The 16882-nt window shown below is 34.2% G+C and overlaps 1 protein-coding gene and 1 pseudogene across 1 annotated transcript in view; both read right to left on the bottom strand.

Moving 5' to 3' along the window:
* Positions 1–2378: 2378 nt before the first annotated feature.
* LOC137235647 (filamin-A-like) lies at positions 2379–12777 on the bottom strand (annotated as a pseudogene).
* Positions 12778–16239: 3462 nt separating this feature from the next.
* LOC137235651 (TSET complex member tstC-like) overlaps positions 16240–16882 on the bottom strand; it is a 129215-nt gene continuing 128572 nt past the window's right edge. The window contains exon 2 of the mRNA XM_067758540.1: positions 16240–16318. Within this exon, the coding sequence (XP_067614641.1) occupies positions 16240–16318 (79 nt within the window). The remainder of the gene's footprint in view (positions 16319–16882) is intronic.

The following is a 16882-nucleotide window of genomic DNA, read 5'->3' as shown; positions in this document are numbered from 1 at the left end:
GCATGGATCAGCCTGTGTAGATATCAGGTTATATGTTTCTAACATTTGTGTAAATTTCTTGTTCCAGCATCTGGAAGCTTGCCTCAAACCATAAATACTTTTATTTAACTTGCAAACCCTGCCTGAATCGTCCTCATAGCCAATAGGTTGCTGCATATAAATTTCATTCTCAAGATTACCGTAGAAAAATGCGGTTTTAACATCAAATTGTTTCATCGTCCAATTATATGTACAGGATAATGCAAAAATTATACGCAGGAACGTAAACTTTGCTACTGGGCTAAACGTTTCACAATAGTCTGTGCCGAATTTCTGTGTGAAACCTCGTGCAACCAGACGTGCTTTGAACCTTTCAACTTCACGTTTTTCATTGGGCTTTATTTTAAACACCCATTTATTAGAAATTGTGCCTTTACCATAAGGAAGACTTACCAAATCCCAAGTTTAATTGTTGTTGCGAGATTCAATATAGAGATTCAATGCCACACCCTATTATAATACTCATTACCACCTTTCATTTGATATCCATATGGTACAAACACATTCTAGAGTCACCCCTGGTCCACCTTTATGGCGATATCTCGAAAAGGCTTCCACCTATAGAACTAAAGCCCACTCCCTTCTAAAATACTTATTAACAAAGAGAGTAGAGTCGTTCATTCTCCACAAGGCGGGGCGGCTGCACCAGGGATACACCATACGTTTTGCTCCTGCTTCGTTTTCACCATCTGGATTAAAAAAGTCATGAGCCTGGGCATTCGCGCAATTTTAGTGGTGTAAATTGTATGGCGCCAGTGCCAATGCCGGTGCCAGCTCAATGGTAGTTCATTGACGCAATAACTCCAAGCGAATTTTTGACGCTACTCAGTAGTGAGTGCGTAGTACATTTCACTTGCGCTATTGAGTGGAACCATTTTTATCGCTAATGTCACTAATTTCCTAGCGATGAACTATATATTGTCAACATTTCGTTCAACGAACGCACGAAATTGCCACATCTGCTCTAATTTTGCCGAAAAACGTTATGCGATGTCATAAAAACTAACACTGCTGCAGCGCGAACACACCCTATATCGAGCAAATAAGAAACAAATAGAAAAATTAGCTTTTTTTACAAATCGCTCGGCTGAGATTTTCCATTGTTGATTTAACTTAAGCTGTTATGTCAATATTTTTCAGCCAGCTTATTTTCAAATAGGTCATTTTTCCAAAGGCAAAATAAATTACAGAGTTATACAACCTTAAAAAATCAGCTTTGTTGAGGCGGACAGCATAGCAAAAGGTCCTACAATTTCCACAAAGTTTTAGAACTCTATAATGTACCATCTTATATTTAAAGGGCTTTTGATAAAATTAAATTATAAAATTCAAGGTGACCAAATGCAAAAAAAATTATTTCGAACAGCTGAACATACTCGTTGCAAATTTTACTCTAATAATTTTTTTATATTTATGGGCGAAATCGGATAACAAACCTGCCGCTTTTTCGATATCGAGAACTTCGAAAAATTTTGAAAATGGAACAACTCATTAACAACTACTGATAAAGTAAATAAAACCTTAGAAAATGGGCATGGCACAGCCTAGATATAATGGGAGAAAAATGTCTGAAAGCAAAATTGTTGTTTTTGAAATCAGTAGAGGATCATGCCCAAAGTGTTTTAAAGTTTTAGTCTTGCAAAATTAGAAGTAATTTTTCAATGGTCCCGGTAAATTCCAAGGAAATTTGTTAAGAAACTTGTTTTTGTGACGGTTACTGTTCTAAAGCCTCTCTGATGACATCTTTCTTTAAGTTTAGCCTAACAACACGCACATCTGTGTATAAAATGTTCAGCTTCGCCCATACTTAGACTCACAATTTTTATTTATTATTAAAACAACCAAAACTTTAGTTAAAATATATTTAATTGTTATTTGCAAATTTTTGTATATATCTAAAATTAAGTAAAATATATATAAATCATATGCTAGATTAATAAAAAAATAATTGTCGTTGTTAAATTTATTAACATAGCTTTTTTTAGTAAACACTAAAGTGAAATTTAAAAATTTTAAAAATAATTTAACGTTTTTTATTTAATTATATTTTCTCAATGTTTTAAAGTCGAGTTTTCAGTTCTTTTGTTGCCTTTTTTAATAATTTTTTTTTTCAATTATAAGTTTCAAACGAAACATTTTTTTTTTTTTAAGTTTTTCTTACAAAATTTACTTTGAAAATTGTTCAAACAATTTATTTTTTTTAAGTTTTATTTATAAATTAAAATTTTTTCTGTCTAATTTTCTATTACAAAAAATATTTTAAGAAGTTTTAAGAAATATTTTTTTTCCTATATTTATTTTTTTTATTTTCTGATCTAATTTTTTTTTTCACTCACACATTTATTTTAATTTTGTGTCGATAAATAAATTTTTTTTTGCAAATTGCTGCTAAATTTATACAAAAATTTTAAAACTAAATAGCAAATAAATTTTTTTATATATTTTAATAACGTTCGTAACGATGGGAAGATTTCGTTGTCAGTTTATATTTCAATGGTTCCAAATTTGTAAATTTAAATAAACAGCGCTTTTAAAACTTTTTATTCATTAAATTTTAAAATAGTGCCTCATTTTTTTTTTCATTTTGTGGTTTTATGTAAGCTGCCCTCATTTCGTTTCTTTTGTAATTTTCTCATTTGTCGTCGATTTGCGTGACCAGTTTCTTTGTTTAAAGTAGCAACAACAAAGTTACATATTTGAACCATTTTATTTACCGTTTTTTGTTTATTTTTATTTCCCTTTTGGGACTTATTTATTATCTATTTTTCTCAATAGCTTTCCAACTTTTCGCTTTCAAATAAAAACAAATAAACTGCAAAATCTTCTATACACATACATACATATATACACAGTTGTTATCCTGTCGGCAACGACGACGCAAACAACTGCGCGAACTTATATAATGCTTATATAATGCTGCTGCTGGTTCAGTAACTGACTGCCCAGCAATGGTGATAGACGCTGTATTTGTTGTTGTGAGCGATGATGGAACTGTTGCGGTGATGCTGGTAATGTATTACAATGTTGCTGTTGATGTTGTAATTGTATTGGTTGTTGATGTGGAAGTTGAGGTTGGGTGTTTTGATGTTGCGTCAATTGACTGAGGACTGTGCTGATACTACTTTGGCCTCATATACCTTGCAAATAGCGACGTAACTCTTCTTCAGTATCGAATATAATTACAGGAAATGGTGAGCCTGGCACAAACTCACCAGTCCATTTGACTTCGACGCGATAATCATCAGGCTCGGTTGGATCGTACTGTTTGGAGTGTTGAGAAAAAAATGTTAATTCAAAACTGAGCATACAAATGTATGCCTAATCCTTCCTTACCTTGCACAGTATGGTGCGATCCTTTTGACTTTCACGTTGCATTTCGACGCGGAATGCTCCTCTGGGGCCACGTACATGCACTGTTAGTTGTCCAGCGACAGCACCACGCGTATCGCATATAAAACGCGACTGGAAGGTGGCCAACACGCCATGCTCGATACCAGGGCCATAGGCGTGAACCTTATAAATAAAAATGAGAAGACATTAAGATATGCGATGAAAACTAAGGTCAGTTCTATAACCAGAATTAAGAAAATGATAAAGACGGAAACATAGATCAATGCGAAGACGAAGACTAAGGTTAAACCTAAGATATACATTAAGCCCAAGACCTAAACCAAGATCAAGGCCAAGAACTAGACCAAGATTAGGACCACGGCCGATACTAACACCAAAGAGGATATCCTCTTTGGCAATACATTGATTTCCAGCGGTTTCAGTGAGATTGGCACTTCATTGAATAGTATTGTGATCTTGTGTGGTGCAACACGCATCGGATGATAGACAATCTCATAAATACCCGTTTTGGATGGACCACGTATAGAGTGAGGCACCTCAGAAGCACCACATTTCACCAAAGCCGACAGCTCACCTTGTTCTACCTCATTGAGCGACACCGAAATACTAGCTGGTCGCTGACGCGCCGAATCACCAACTTCGGTGATCTTCACTAATGACGGATCGAATACTGTTAGGGTACGGGTACCAATACCCGTGTATCGCGATCGATGAAATATATCAAATAATTACCGGTCATGTGTGTGCGGAACTCTGCTGTTTGTCTGGTAATTGTGTACTGCACTGGCCTATGATCGGTCCCATAATCTCAGCAATCTGGTCATCTGTAGGACAATCGATTGTGGCCAAACTGACTATTTGTATGTGTTGTGTGGTATGTTGTATCTCTACGCGGAATGGGTTACCATCGACGGGCACTCCGTTGAATGTAATATTCACATAGTGTGGCTCGGTTGTCTGTGGCATGAAGACCACGAGCGCATGCACTGCTTTAGCAGTGCTTTTGTCGGTCGAAACGACCAGTTCTAGAGTACCCTCACCAGCGCCAGCAGCATCCACGCTAAAAGTAACCGGTATACCCAATGCCGCCTGTCCATATTATTGATGAAAATCGCTGATACTAACACGCGAGACATCAAAGTCATTGCATGAAAATGGTGAGCCGTTGATATGTTTATCATTGGCTGTAACGCTTATCATATGACAACCCACAACTGTGGGCTGAAATGTGGCTGTGTAGCTGTCGCCGCCTTGCGCTACAAGCTGACATATAATATTGTCGCCGGATGGAGTTTATGATAATCTCACTCAGTCATAAACGGGCAGAGCCTTGTCTAATTGGACAAGTTATTGAAGTGTCGCGGAATAGATTTAATATAATTATCGAAGATCTCAAGCAACTATTCAAAAATGTTTCCCAGTCTCCTTCTATCAACCACAAGCCTACTGTTTATCTACATTCCCGGAGACTCGCTTTTGATTTGAAAGAAGTATTAAAATTGGTTTAAGTTGCAGTTGGTCGTGATTATAAAACAGTGATCTTCAAAATTAAAACAGTTGTTGTGTTGGTAAGAGTAAAATCATTGTAGTCATTTATTAACGAGCAACGAGGCAAGGCGTGTGCACGCATATTTGTTAACACTCAAAGAATTATTTTTTGAATATGTTTTAAAAATATTATTTTATTGTTTGAGTCTCATAGAAAATTAAAAAATTCTGCGTATCAGGTGTTTTTTGAAATGCGCCAATAAAAAATAACCTCTTTCTGTGTTGCAACCCTGCTTGTTAAAAGAAACGGTGTAATAATAAGTGCGAAGTGAGAGCGAACGTTCTGCGGTAATTCTGTGGTAGTAAAATATAATCGCCTAAGTCCCTTCCTTTTTCATGGTTGATGACCTCTGTTATAGAAGCTCACTGGGGCATCATAGGGGTACGCCTTATTACAATAGTGAAGAGAGTTACATCAGAATTGAGTAATTGGACCATAGGCACAACCTTACATAAGTATTTTGATATTCTGGAAGAGATAGTTTTACCCAGCATTTGCCTAGCTAAGGAGGTGCTTACTTTTCAGAACTTTGAGCCCCCTAAAACGCACGAAGTTGAGTTCGAAAATTATATTTAATTATGTTTCAGACCTACAGTTAAGATTCTTCCAAGTTGCACAGTCGATTTCTGTTTCGCTATTTTCAATAATAAAAAAAATTGTTCGAGATATCCCTTGGAGGAGACACAGGCAGGGGTTGTTCTACGACCCTCCGCGTGACGCGCAAGTTAATTTTTTAGTGCATTTTAAATGGAAAAGAACAGTCGGAGGGTCGACAAACCATGAAGAGGGGCTACCTTTGAGCAAATTTTTCGAAAATATTTTTAATATTTCATTCCTAAAGACATGAGCCTGGAAGCTGCAAAATAGTAAGCCAGCAAAACAAGTCCATAAATAAGAGGCAGGATTGGTCAGAAAATCTTTCCTGTGGTAGTCCCATTATTGATTGGGTAAACTCGCCGTCGTAAAAATAGAACTCAATTCAACGTTAGACTTGTGGGTGGCCAAAAATAATTTTAAGTACTCAACTGACAAAGAGATTGGTTCAAATGGAAGACAAAGAGGACATCATTGGTACTTTTGATTAGTTTTGAAGAACGGGCTCATAGCAATAGATCCCCAGAAGCTTCTTGGAACAATCAAATTCATCTCATATTATGAACGCAGATAATTTCGTAAGATATCAAAAATCATTGTCTACTGCATACCTCAAAAGTACTGATTGATTTTATATTAAGGAAATATGAATACTTATTTTAAGGAAAATTGTATTTCGCTGAGAACCCAAAAGTTCAAATATACGCAAAATAAAAGTTGAAAAGACTAAGTGCATAAAACAAATAATAATAAAAAACAAGTAAGGACGGGAATGTCTAAGGCTGTGCCGAAGGCTTCATACCTTTCATGAATGGGGGTGAACAATAATCTTATCCCTTTCATAATCTCCAAATAATCGGATGTATAAGATAAGAAATATATAGTGAACACATGTACATACCTAAACAATATTTAAGATAAATATAAAATAAAAAATGGCAAAAAACCCCCTTATCTGAACGATCGGATGTATAGGATATATATTGTATATAGCTCCGATCGAAATGATTTTTACATGAAATCTTTTATGACATATTCGAATGTATATCACCAAGTTTCACGTTTTTATATTGGAAGCTAAGGGAGAAATGGCTAAAAATCTTTCTATCTAAACGATCGGTTGTATGGGATATATGTTATATATAGCTCCGATCCAAATCATTTTTTCATAAAATGTTCTATGATATATTAAAATATATATCACCGAGTTTCATGTTTATACTTTCTAAATTAAGGGAGAAATGGCCAAAAATCTTTCTATCTGAACGATCGGTTGTATGGGATATATACTATATATAGCTCCGATCAAAGTGATTTTTTCAGAAAATCTTCTGTGATGTATTAGAATATATATCACCGAGTTTCACGTTTATAATCTCTAAATTTCAGCAGGAATGACCAATGACAAATGTCTAATATAATAAAAAATTCATAGATATCTCAAAATTTGAGGGACTATTTTGCGTTCAAACAGACAGACGGACGGACAGACGGACATGGCTATATCAACTCAGTTCGTCGCCCTGATCAATTAGGTATACTTAATCGTGAGTCTATCTTCTATATTTCTCAACGTTACAAACATCGGACCAAAGTTAATATACCATTTCATGTTGACGAAAGGTATAAAAATACTTAAATCCAATTTGGATGTGAGTGAGATATACGCGAAAAAGATTAGTACACACATAGATATATATAAAAAGGGAGTATAAAATTTTGCAGAGGGTTATACACTAACTCCACAACGAATACATACCTTCAACATTGACCTCAATATCTTCAAAATGACCACCGAGAGAAACTTGTGGGCCCGACATGCCGACAACCAGGCACAGACATTTTATTTAATGTGACATTTATAGTATGTTCACACGGCTCAGTTGGCACAAACGAAACGGAGAATCTGTGAAAAGAGATGAAAATAATAAATTTGAAGGATTTTTATAAACCAGGAACTCACATAACTGTGATTGATTCAAATTGAAAACCAAAAAAATCATAAAGGTTTAAATCCATTACTATCTTTAAAGGGTTTCATTTTTTTTTTTAGTTTTGCTTTAAAAATAGAAAATTTTTTGGAATTTTGTTGAATTATTTTTTGAGTTTTTTAAGGGGCGTGCAAGAATCTGAGCAGAAAGAAATAAACCAAAAATTACTAACAACTTTTCGAATGAAGTAAAATATGCGAACAGTAAGATCTCGGGTAAAGTAGCAAACTCAAAAATTAAAAATTATTCTCCTAGCGAAATAAAAAACTTGAAAAATAACAGTTATTTTTTGAGCGAACTAAATAACTTAAGAAATAAAACTAAATATTTAATAACACTAGTCAACAAGAGATATTACTTTGAAGTCTAACTATATAATTTCGATGTATTATGGCCACCTAAGTACAAAAATACACAAAATTTTAAATTTTATGGATACGATTTTTTTTTCTTTTTCTAAAATCATGAATTTTCACAGAGGTCTTTCTATTTATTTTATCATATCTTGGAAATTACTTATCTAAATTCGTTGAGAGAAACACCAGTGGATTCACTGCAAAATTTTCTTCAAGTCTTGTTAAGAAAATTTTATTATATGATCGACGTTGTGGAGTTATTCACATAAAAATGTAAAAATAATTTTTTTTTTTTGCAAAATCTAAATTTTTTTATTTTTAAAAAATCCATAAAAAATCGAAGGTTTTAAAAACTTGCCATTTTTATTTCACAGTCCTAAAACTGTAAACATTATAAATAATTGAGACCTTATTTCGTGAAAATACATGAATAAATGTTGGTTTTATTGACAATAAAGTGAAAATACCCATTTTAGCGAAAATTTTGCATATCAAGCCTATTATTGTTTTTGACAAACAAATTATTTAGGTATGACATTTTGCGCAACTTTGCCTTTTTGAGCTTACTACGGGCATCGGCAGAAATGAGAAATCTTCATAATGACACTCAAGAAATTTTTCCCCGTCAATTTTTCTTAAGGCAAAACGCACATCATAAGAAAAAATGCCTCATATTGTATGGAAAATTTAAGCTGCCAACGCGGGTTTACGCAAGAAAGAAGTATGGTCATATATATTTGTTATCAAATATATACAACTTTTTCCTTGGGGCATTTCTTGCGATGTTCTTAGAATGCTCAAATCATAAAAACAAAAAAATCAAATTATCACTCCGTCATAGAAACTGTTATACCTACCTACTGAATATCTCAGCCAGCACAGGCCATTTTCCCATAGCATATGAAGTTTTTGTGAAAATCCCTTTTTTCAAACCCTTTCGCAGGTAGTGGTTAAAAAATTTACAGACTCATTAGATGCCTGCCCTGTATGGTATATTGTCGCCGATTGTGACAAACTGAACAAAAAAAAAAGATATATACTTTTAAAAATAGAAGTGGCCTGCGATTATTTAAAATAATTCGTTTAGTTCATTCAATGTTATTTAACTAGCATTCAAGTTGTAAACAACAGCAAAAAACTATTAATTGGTTAGTGACTTTTAAACAAATTAATAATAACAGTAGAAAATTTGTCTGCAAAAATTACCCGAATATATTTTGTTATGTATGTGGTCTTTACACTACAGCAAAACGGCGGAGAAATTTCACTATTTCACTACAAAATTCACATAAGGATCATTTTAAAATAGATGTTGAGAATTTGAGCCAAAATTGGACGCCAAATTCAATTTGTGATAGCTGTATATATAGTTTAAAGAAATGGAAATCCTACCCTCAGTAAGTAACAATTACATTTAATAATTAAAAATATTTATGATACTCATTTTACACAGAGAAAACATGCAAATTGAAAAACCTATGATGTGGAGAGAAACATGTGATCATGGTGCTAACTGTTACTTTTGTTTAAGTAAAACAAAAAGAATTTCGAAAACATATGATTTGGTCTTGTCCCACGATTTCAGTTTGTGATTTTACTCTTCCCGTGCTAGATTCAGATGGAGTTCCATGTCCTGAAGATCAACATAATACGTATACTGAAGTTCCTCCATCGCCTATTTCTTCGTCTTCAAAAACCTCCAGCGTATCAGATGGATTTTGCCCAAAGCCTCTGACACAGTCCTTGTTAAACGATCTTACAAGAGACCTATAGCTTCCAAAAGATAAGTCAGAGTTACTTGCATCCCGTCTAAAAGAAAGAAATTTATTAGAAAAACAGGTTACGGTATAAGCCATATGCTTGTTTTTATAGAAATAAAGACAATATATATTTTTGCTATGATATAAGTGGACTTTTTGGAAAGCTTGGCCAAACATATGACGCAAGTGAATGGAGATTATTTATTGATAGTAACAAAGAAAGCCTTAAAGCTGTTTTATTACACAATGGCAATCAGTAGCCATGAATACCCATCGCACATGCCGCAAATATGAAGGAGACTTATGAAACCATGTCCAAACTTTTAAAATATATTCATTATGAAAAACAAGATTGGAAAATATGTTGCGAATTGTTGTTTTCTTCGCCTTTGGGATAGCCGAGATCGAAGCGCACATTATGAAAGGAAGGACTGACCAGCAAGAACTAATCACAAAATAGGCACACACAATATAAAAAATATGCTGCTCTAATTAAAAAGGAGAATATGATTTTTCCACCATTACACATCAAGCTTGGATAAGTCAAGAATTTTGTTAAGGCGCTAAACAAAAATGAAAAAGCATTCAATTATATTCAAACAATATTTCCAAAATTATCCGCTTCAAAAATTTCTGAAGGTGTTTTTGATGGTCCACAAATCCGAAAACTACTATAGAGAAAAGGCTGGTTGGAACTCATTTAGGCTGATTGTTTCAAACTTTTTAGGAAATAATCGGGGTCCAAATTATAAGGAAGTCATTTCTGATTTGCTAGCCAACTATTAATGTAGACAAGCAAAATGTAGAAACTATTTTCAAATATTTCAAGTACTAAATTTTGTAGAACTTCTTTAATAAAGGTATCTTAAATAGCTAAATAAACAAAAATATTAAAAATACTTATTTTCCCTTCATTCACTTAATTGTTATAATATTACCTTTTATCCATGGATTTTCATGAAATAAAGCTTGCCTTATTTGGAATGTTCACAGTTTTATTGATCATCTAATGAAAGTTGTAAGTTTTTGTATCTTTCGATTTTATACGAATTAGAGAACAAAAGGAAATTTTTAATACAAAAATCTATTTTTTTATAATGCGATGCAAATAACTCTGAAACCAAGAAGTATTTAAAAAAAATGGTATTTAAATAATTTTAAGGTAATTTCATTTGCTATTATATGCTGTTTTCTCCAACTCCAACAAAATCGGACAACCCGTTCCAGAGATATGATAAAATCAATGGATCTCCCTTTTCAAAGAAGGCAAATTTTAGAAAACAAAAAAAAAAAAAAACAAAAACGTATCCATAGAATTTTAAATTTCGACTATTTTTATAATTAGGGGACTATAGCAAATAAAAAAATAGTGGTGATCCAGGGTAATGCAAAAAGTTTATTTTTGTAGAGCAGTGTAATTTTTCAAAGAAAGTAAAAGACTCGAAAAATAACAGTTATTTTCTAAACGAAATAAAAAACTTGAAAAATTTAAATAACACTATAAGCGAAATAAAAAACTAACAAAATTACCGCCATATTCGAACGAAATAAACAAAACTCAAAAAAATATTTTATATTCCAACCGAAACAAAAATTTCGAAAAATAAATGTTATTCTCCGAGCGAAATAAAGGTCTCGAAAAACAAATATTATTTCCCAAGCAAAATAAATACTCGAAAAAAATAAAAATTTTAAAAATAGCTAGTAGATTTTCAATTAAGAAAATAAACTAGAAAAAGAACTGTTATTTTTCTACCGAAGTAAAAAAACTCGAAAAATCTGTTGTTCTCCGAGCGAGACCACAAATTTAAAAAATAGCTAATAATATTTCGTATGGAAAAATAAACTAGAAAAATAACTGTTATTTTTTGAAGGAAGTAAAAGAACTCAAAAAAACAACTGTTATTTTCCGAGCGAAATAAAAAAACTCAAGAAATTCGAATTTTCGAGCAAAATAAAAAACTGGAAATCCTGTTATTATTCTCCGAGCGAAATGTAAAGCTTAAAAATAACTGTTAATTTCTGAGCGAAAGAAGCAACTCAAAAATTATAATTGAAAAGTAATTCTTGTAACAAAATGTATAACTCTGTACGATCCTCAGCTATAAGTGATTGAGAAAAATTCTCTTACTTACCTTGCACTGCTTTGCGGATACACTTATGTTGGTACATTTTGACCTTTCGCCGAAATTGTTATCTCGAAATTACCCTCGCCTGCATCACCAGCATCCACAGAAAATTGCACCGAACGTCCAACGTTCGCGACACGCTACCCACCACCACTTTCGTAGTATCATAAGATTTCGCCAAGAATGGTGTACCCTGCACTGGAAAACTATTATACTCCACATTGGTCGAGTGTCCACCCACTGCAATGGGCGTAAACTCAGCTGTAAATCCAGCATGTATATCGCCTGTAACATGTACAGGTAATTCACCATGCGGTCCGCGTACACTCACCGCCAATTCAGCGGCGCCTCCTCCACTTACGGTTATATGAAACGAAGGCGGCCGGTTTACTGGTCCCAGTTCTAAATTCGAAATATTCAACATGACGCGTGATGTGTCAGCTACGACGCACACAAATGGGCAACCACGTACCGTTTCGTCATTAAATTTAATATCGATCAAATGTGATTTAGCTTGTTCGGGTGTGAAGGAGACCAAACAACGTCCACCACCTACCACTTTCACATGATTTGATACTTCGCCTTCATTTATAGATATTTCTAGCTGACCTTCGCCAGCAGCACTTGCATCGACACGAAATTGACATGGTTGTCCAACAACACCACCATTAACATCTGTAACTTGTATTAGACTGGCATCGTAAACTTTGGCAATTAAGGGACCGCCAGTTATTTTTGTGCCATTTATGGACGCTTCAATGATGTGTGTACCCACTTCGGTGGTACAAATTCGATGCGTGCAGCACCATTTGCCGCCTCACGGGCGACTCTGGCATTCAGTTTGGACTTGGTTGGTGTTAAAACTGTTGCCACACGCTCGCTTTTCTTTAGGCTTTGTCCAGGAGGCATCTGTATCTCAAAAACCACCGGCGTATTAGCGGGTACAAGGCGTGTCGATTCGCCCAGTGCTGTTAGACCGGGTGTAGACATGATTTCAACGTGCCACGGTGAACCTGAAATGAAATAAAAAGAATTTGAAGAAAACTTTTAATAGGAATAATTATAGGGTGAAAGATCTAAGTATACTCAATATTGCATTGATATATCTTATGCTGAAGCGAATTTACGTGTCATGTAAACGGAATATGCCTTCACATGTATTCTCAACATACATTCCCAACAAAAACTCAGAATTTTGTACTTTTTCAAGTATCAGCGCCCAGTGCTTGCACTTAAGTTGAAAAACCCCACATTGACTGCCCCAACTAGGAGCTGTGTTAAAAAAATTACTCTTTCCTCTTGGCGAACTCTAGAAATTTCCTAGGATCCAGCTTAATTGTTGCTTTAACGCAACAACCTCAACTGTTTCATCAGAAAGCCTGCGCTTCCTACTTCCGTTACCACTGACGGGGCATTATTTATAAGCAGGGGCCGCTAGGATTTCCCTGTTAGTACGCCAACCATGAGCCACAAGCGTTATAGCTTTAGAGGTAAAATAAACATCGAATTGTTACGTCTTCGGTTAAAAGCCATCACCCTCACATCGAGAAAATCCTCCTGAAGAGAAGAGAGGTAGTAACGCCACTTTATTGTCTTGATAGTTTAACTGTCAGACTATCGGAATCATTGTGCTGTTTAATCTCCTGCAGCATCTTCGTCTCCTTTTCTTGTTTATTCGCAGAGTGTAGGTTTGTCCCTACTGCGTTTGTCGAGATACTAGAAATACATTCCAGTACCGCTGTCGGTACATTCAGGTTCTGTCGCTGTAACAGTTTCAGCACGTCTTTTGACTTACCTACAAATTGGAACAATATTTTGGACTTTGGTCGTAGGAAGCAGTGCGCTATCTGCCACCTCAATTCATGCGCTTGCGCCTTGCCTTTGGATAACTGAACGTTCCTATAACCGCTTGTGCACTCCGCTGAAACGAAGAATGATAGCGGTGTATATGACATTCTATTAGCGCTAGAGTCAGGGGCTGCTTTGTCACTTGATTAATTTTCTCGGGGACAACTGCAGTTGCAATGTTAACTTCCTTCAGAATCGCCAACTAGGCTGAAGTCTTATCGTTACTTCCCTCTATATTATAAACCAATTAAACTCTTCTTGTCCCGCAACCAGTGCCCTTTCTGCTTTGCAGCAAGGTACATGGTTCCGTGGTATTGCAAGTCACTCCCTCATTCTTTAAGCCTTTTTCACTTTTTAAGTGCCTACTTTTTTAGCATTTAAATTGTTTATTGTTGCAAAAAAATAGGAAAGTAAAATACTTGTTCCATCTCTTCCTGCCATTCCTAATAAATTGGTCTTGTTTTTTTTTTTCTATCTGCATGAAATCACTTTTAATCGCATAACGGTATTCTGTACTCTGCACAGTTGTGGCAGAGATTAATTGTATGGAAGCTTTAAAATTTGCAGTAAAATAATGAAGGAAAGTCATTTAATTGGTCAATGGGAGTTCTTAAGAATCTTGAATGAGAACACTGTTGCCATACTGAGAGTTAAAGTTTGAAAGAGTTTGAAAAAAATTAATGGAGAGAAAAAATCACAATAAAATTGCCTTATCTTTTACTTAGCGGATAAGATGGTGGATTTTTCTTAATTTAAAATAAATAAAAAACTTTTGGCTTGTTGTTGTTCTGACTGCGTGGTATTTTTATACTCAGCATGCTTTGCACACAGAGTATATTCACTTTGATTGGATAACGGTTGGTTGTAAAGGTATATCAAAATCATCGGCATCAAAAAAAAAATTGATTGAGCCATGTCTGTCCGTCAGCCCGTTAACACGATAACTTAAGTAAGTTTTGAGATATCTTGATGAAATTTGGTATGTAGGTTCCTGAGCTCCCATTTCAGATCGCTATTTAAAATGAACGATATCGGTCTATAACCACGCCCACTTTTTCGATATCGAAAATTACGAAAAACCGAAAAAATGCGATAATTCATTACCAAAGATGGATAAAGCGATGAAACTTGGTAGGTTGATTGAACTTGTGATGCGGAAAAGAAAATTTTGGACAACGGGCGTGGCACCGCCCATTTTTGAAAGAAAGTAATTGAAAAGTTTTCCAAGCTGTAATTTGGCAGTCGTTGAAGATATCATGATGAAATTTGACAGAAACGTTACTATTATTACTATATATGTGCTAAACAAAAATTGGCAAAATCGGATGAAGAACACGCCCACTTAAAAAAATTTTAAAGTCAAATTTTAACAAAAAATGTAATGTGTTTACAGTATATAAGTAAATTATGTCAACATTCAACTCCAGTAATGATATGGTGCAACAAAATACAAATATAAAAGAAAATTTCAAAATGGGCGTGGCTCCGCCCTTTTTCATTTAATTTGTCTAGGATACCTTTAATGCCATAAGTCGAACAAAAATTTACCAATCCTTGTGAAATTTGGTAGGGGCATAGACTATATAACTGTAACTTTTTTCTGGCCGTAATTGGTTGAAGCCACGCCCAGTTTTTATACACAGTCGACCGTCTGTCCTTCCGCTCGGCCGTTAACACGATAACTTGAGCAAAAATCGATATATCTTTACCAAACTTAGTTCACGTAATTATCTGAACTCACTTTACCTTGGCATAAAAAATGGCCGAAATTCGAATATGACAACGCCCACTTTTTCGATATCGAAATTTACGAAAAATTCAAAAAATGCCATAATTCTATACCGAATACGAAAGAAGGGATGAAACATGGTAATTGGATTGGTTTATTGACGTGAAATATAACTTTAGAAAAAAACTTTGTAAAATGGGTGTTACACCTAAGTAGAAGCAGAAGAAAATGAAAAAGTTCTGCAGGGCGAAATGCCCTTGAAATTTTCTTTTATTTTTGTATTTTGTTGCACCATATCATTACTGGAGTAGAATGTTGATATAATTTACTTATATACTGTAAAGATATTAAATTTTTTGTTAAAATTTGTCTTTAAAACAATTTTTTTTTTAAAGTGGGCGTGGTAGTTCTCCGGATTTGCTAATTTTTATTAAGCATATATATAGTAATAAGAGTAATGTTCCTACCAAATTTCATCATGATATCTTTTTATAAAAAAATTTAAAATCAAATTAAAATTTTTTAAATAGGGCATGAAAAAAACCTTAAAAATCAAAGAAAAAAAATCAAAAAACTCAAATTTTGCAGGCTCGAAAATTATTTTTTTGGGTATGCGTAGTGGAAATTTTTTTCCTGAGCCCAAAACCTATCGAAAAATCGATTGCGCGATATAGGTTAATAAATCGACCCAGCTTAGTATATATGCCTTAATTCTGGGATCTTATTTTATAATTGAAAAAGTTATGTGTCTTGTTTTGACGCTTATTTAGATTAGGATCGGTTTCTCTTATGAGAAACCAACGGGTGACTCACCCATCGTAGCGACATCCCAGAATCCTTGATACCGACTTTCAATCATTTTCATTTGCTGGTGACACCTTTCCCCACGCTCATCACTTTCGTCGCCAAAATTTTGCAGGAAAAAATTTAAATGGCAGTGTAGAAAATGAACTTTTAAAGACATATTTACTCCTGAAAGAAAACAAAAAGGTATATTAGATAAATACATAAGTGACACATTAGTATATAATTCTCTTAGGCTGGATATATCTTTCAATCCAGAACAAATTTTTTGTTTACATTTTTCTCGTTCTTGTTTGTTCAGAACTGAACATTGAATTCAGATTTAGGGCTATATATTCGCATGTAAATTTAAAAATTTTCATACAAAGTTTTTGTTTATCGGGCAGATAGGTTTTAAAATTAACTGACAAAACAATAATACGGCCTTTAAACTTAATTTATTGCCGTCTATGAACAATGGTCACTCTTTTGTATCATATGGTTCACCAAACTGTTTGAATAGACCAGCAATGTCTTTGCAGTAACAAACACTGTCCTCCTTCATGTGGTACTTGGAAAATTGTTCGCAAAGAGTTCTATAATATTTTACCTTAAGTATCCGGCGAGCCTTGCATATATTATGAAGGAACAAGGCGCATGTAATAATATTTATACTTAGATCATGTAAAAATTCAAGCCAACTTAGACAAAAAGGTTCCCTAGTTCTACAAAGAAAACACTACCTACCTTAAA

The sequence above is a fragment of the Eurosta solidaginis genome, unplaced genomic scaffold (genome assembly GCF_040869045.1).
Source record: "Eurosta solidaginis isolate ZX-2024a unplaced genomic scaffold, ASM4086904v1 ctg00000339.1, whole genome shotgun sequence".
Classification (NCBI taxonomy): domain Eukaryota; kingdom Metazoa; phylum Arthropoda; class Insecta; order Diptera; family Tephritidae; genus Eurosta; species Eurosta solidaginis.
This window is presented reverse-complemented; position numbering and strand designations above follow the sequence as displayed.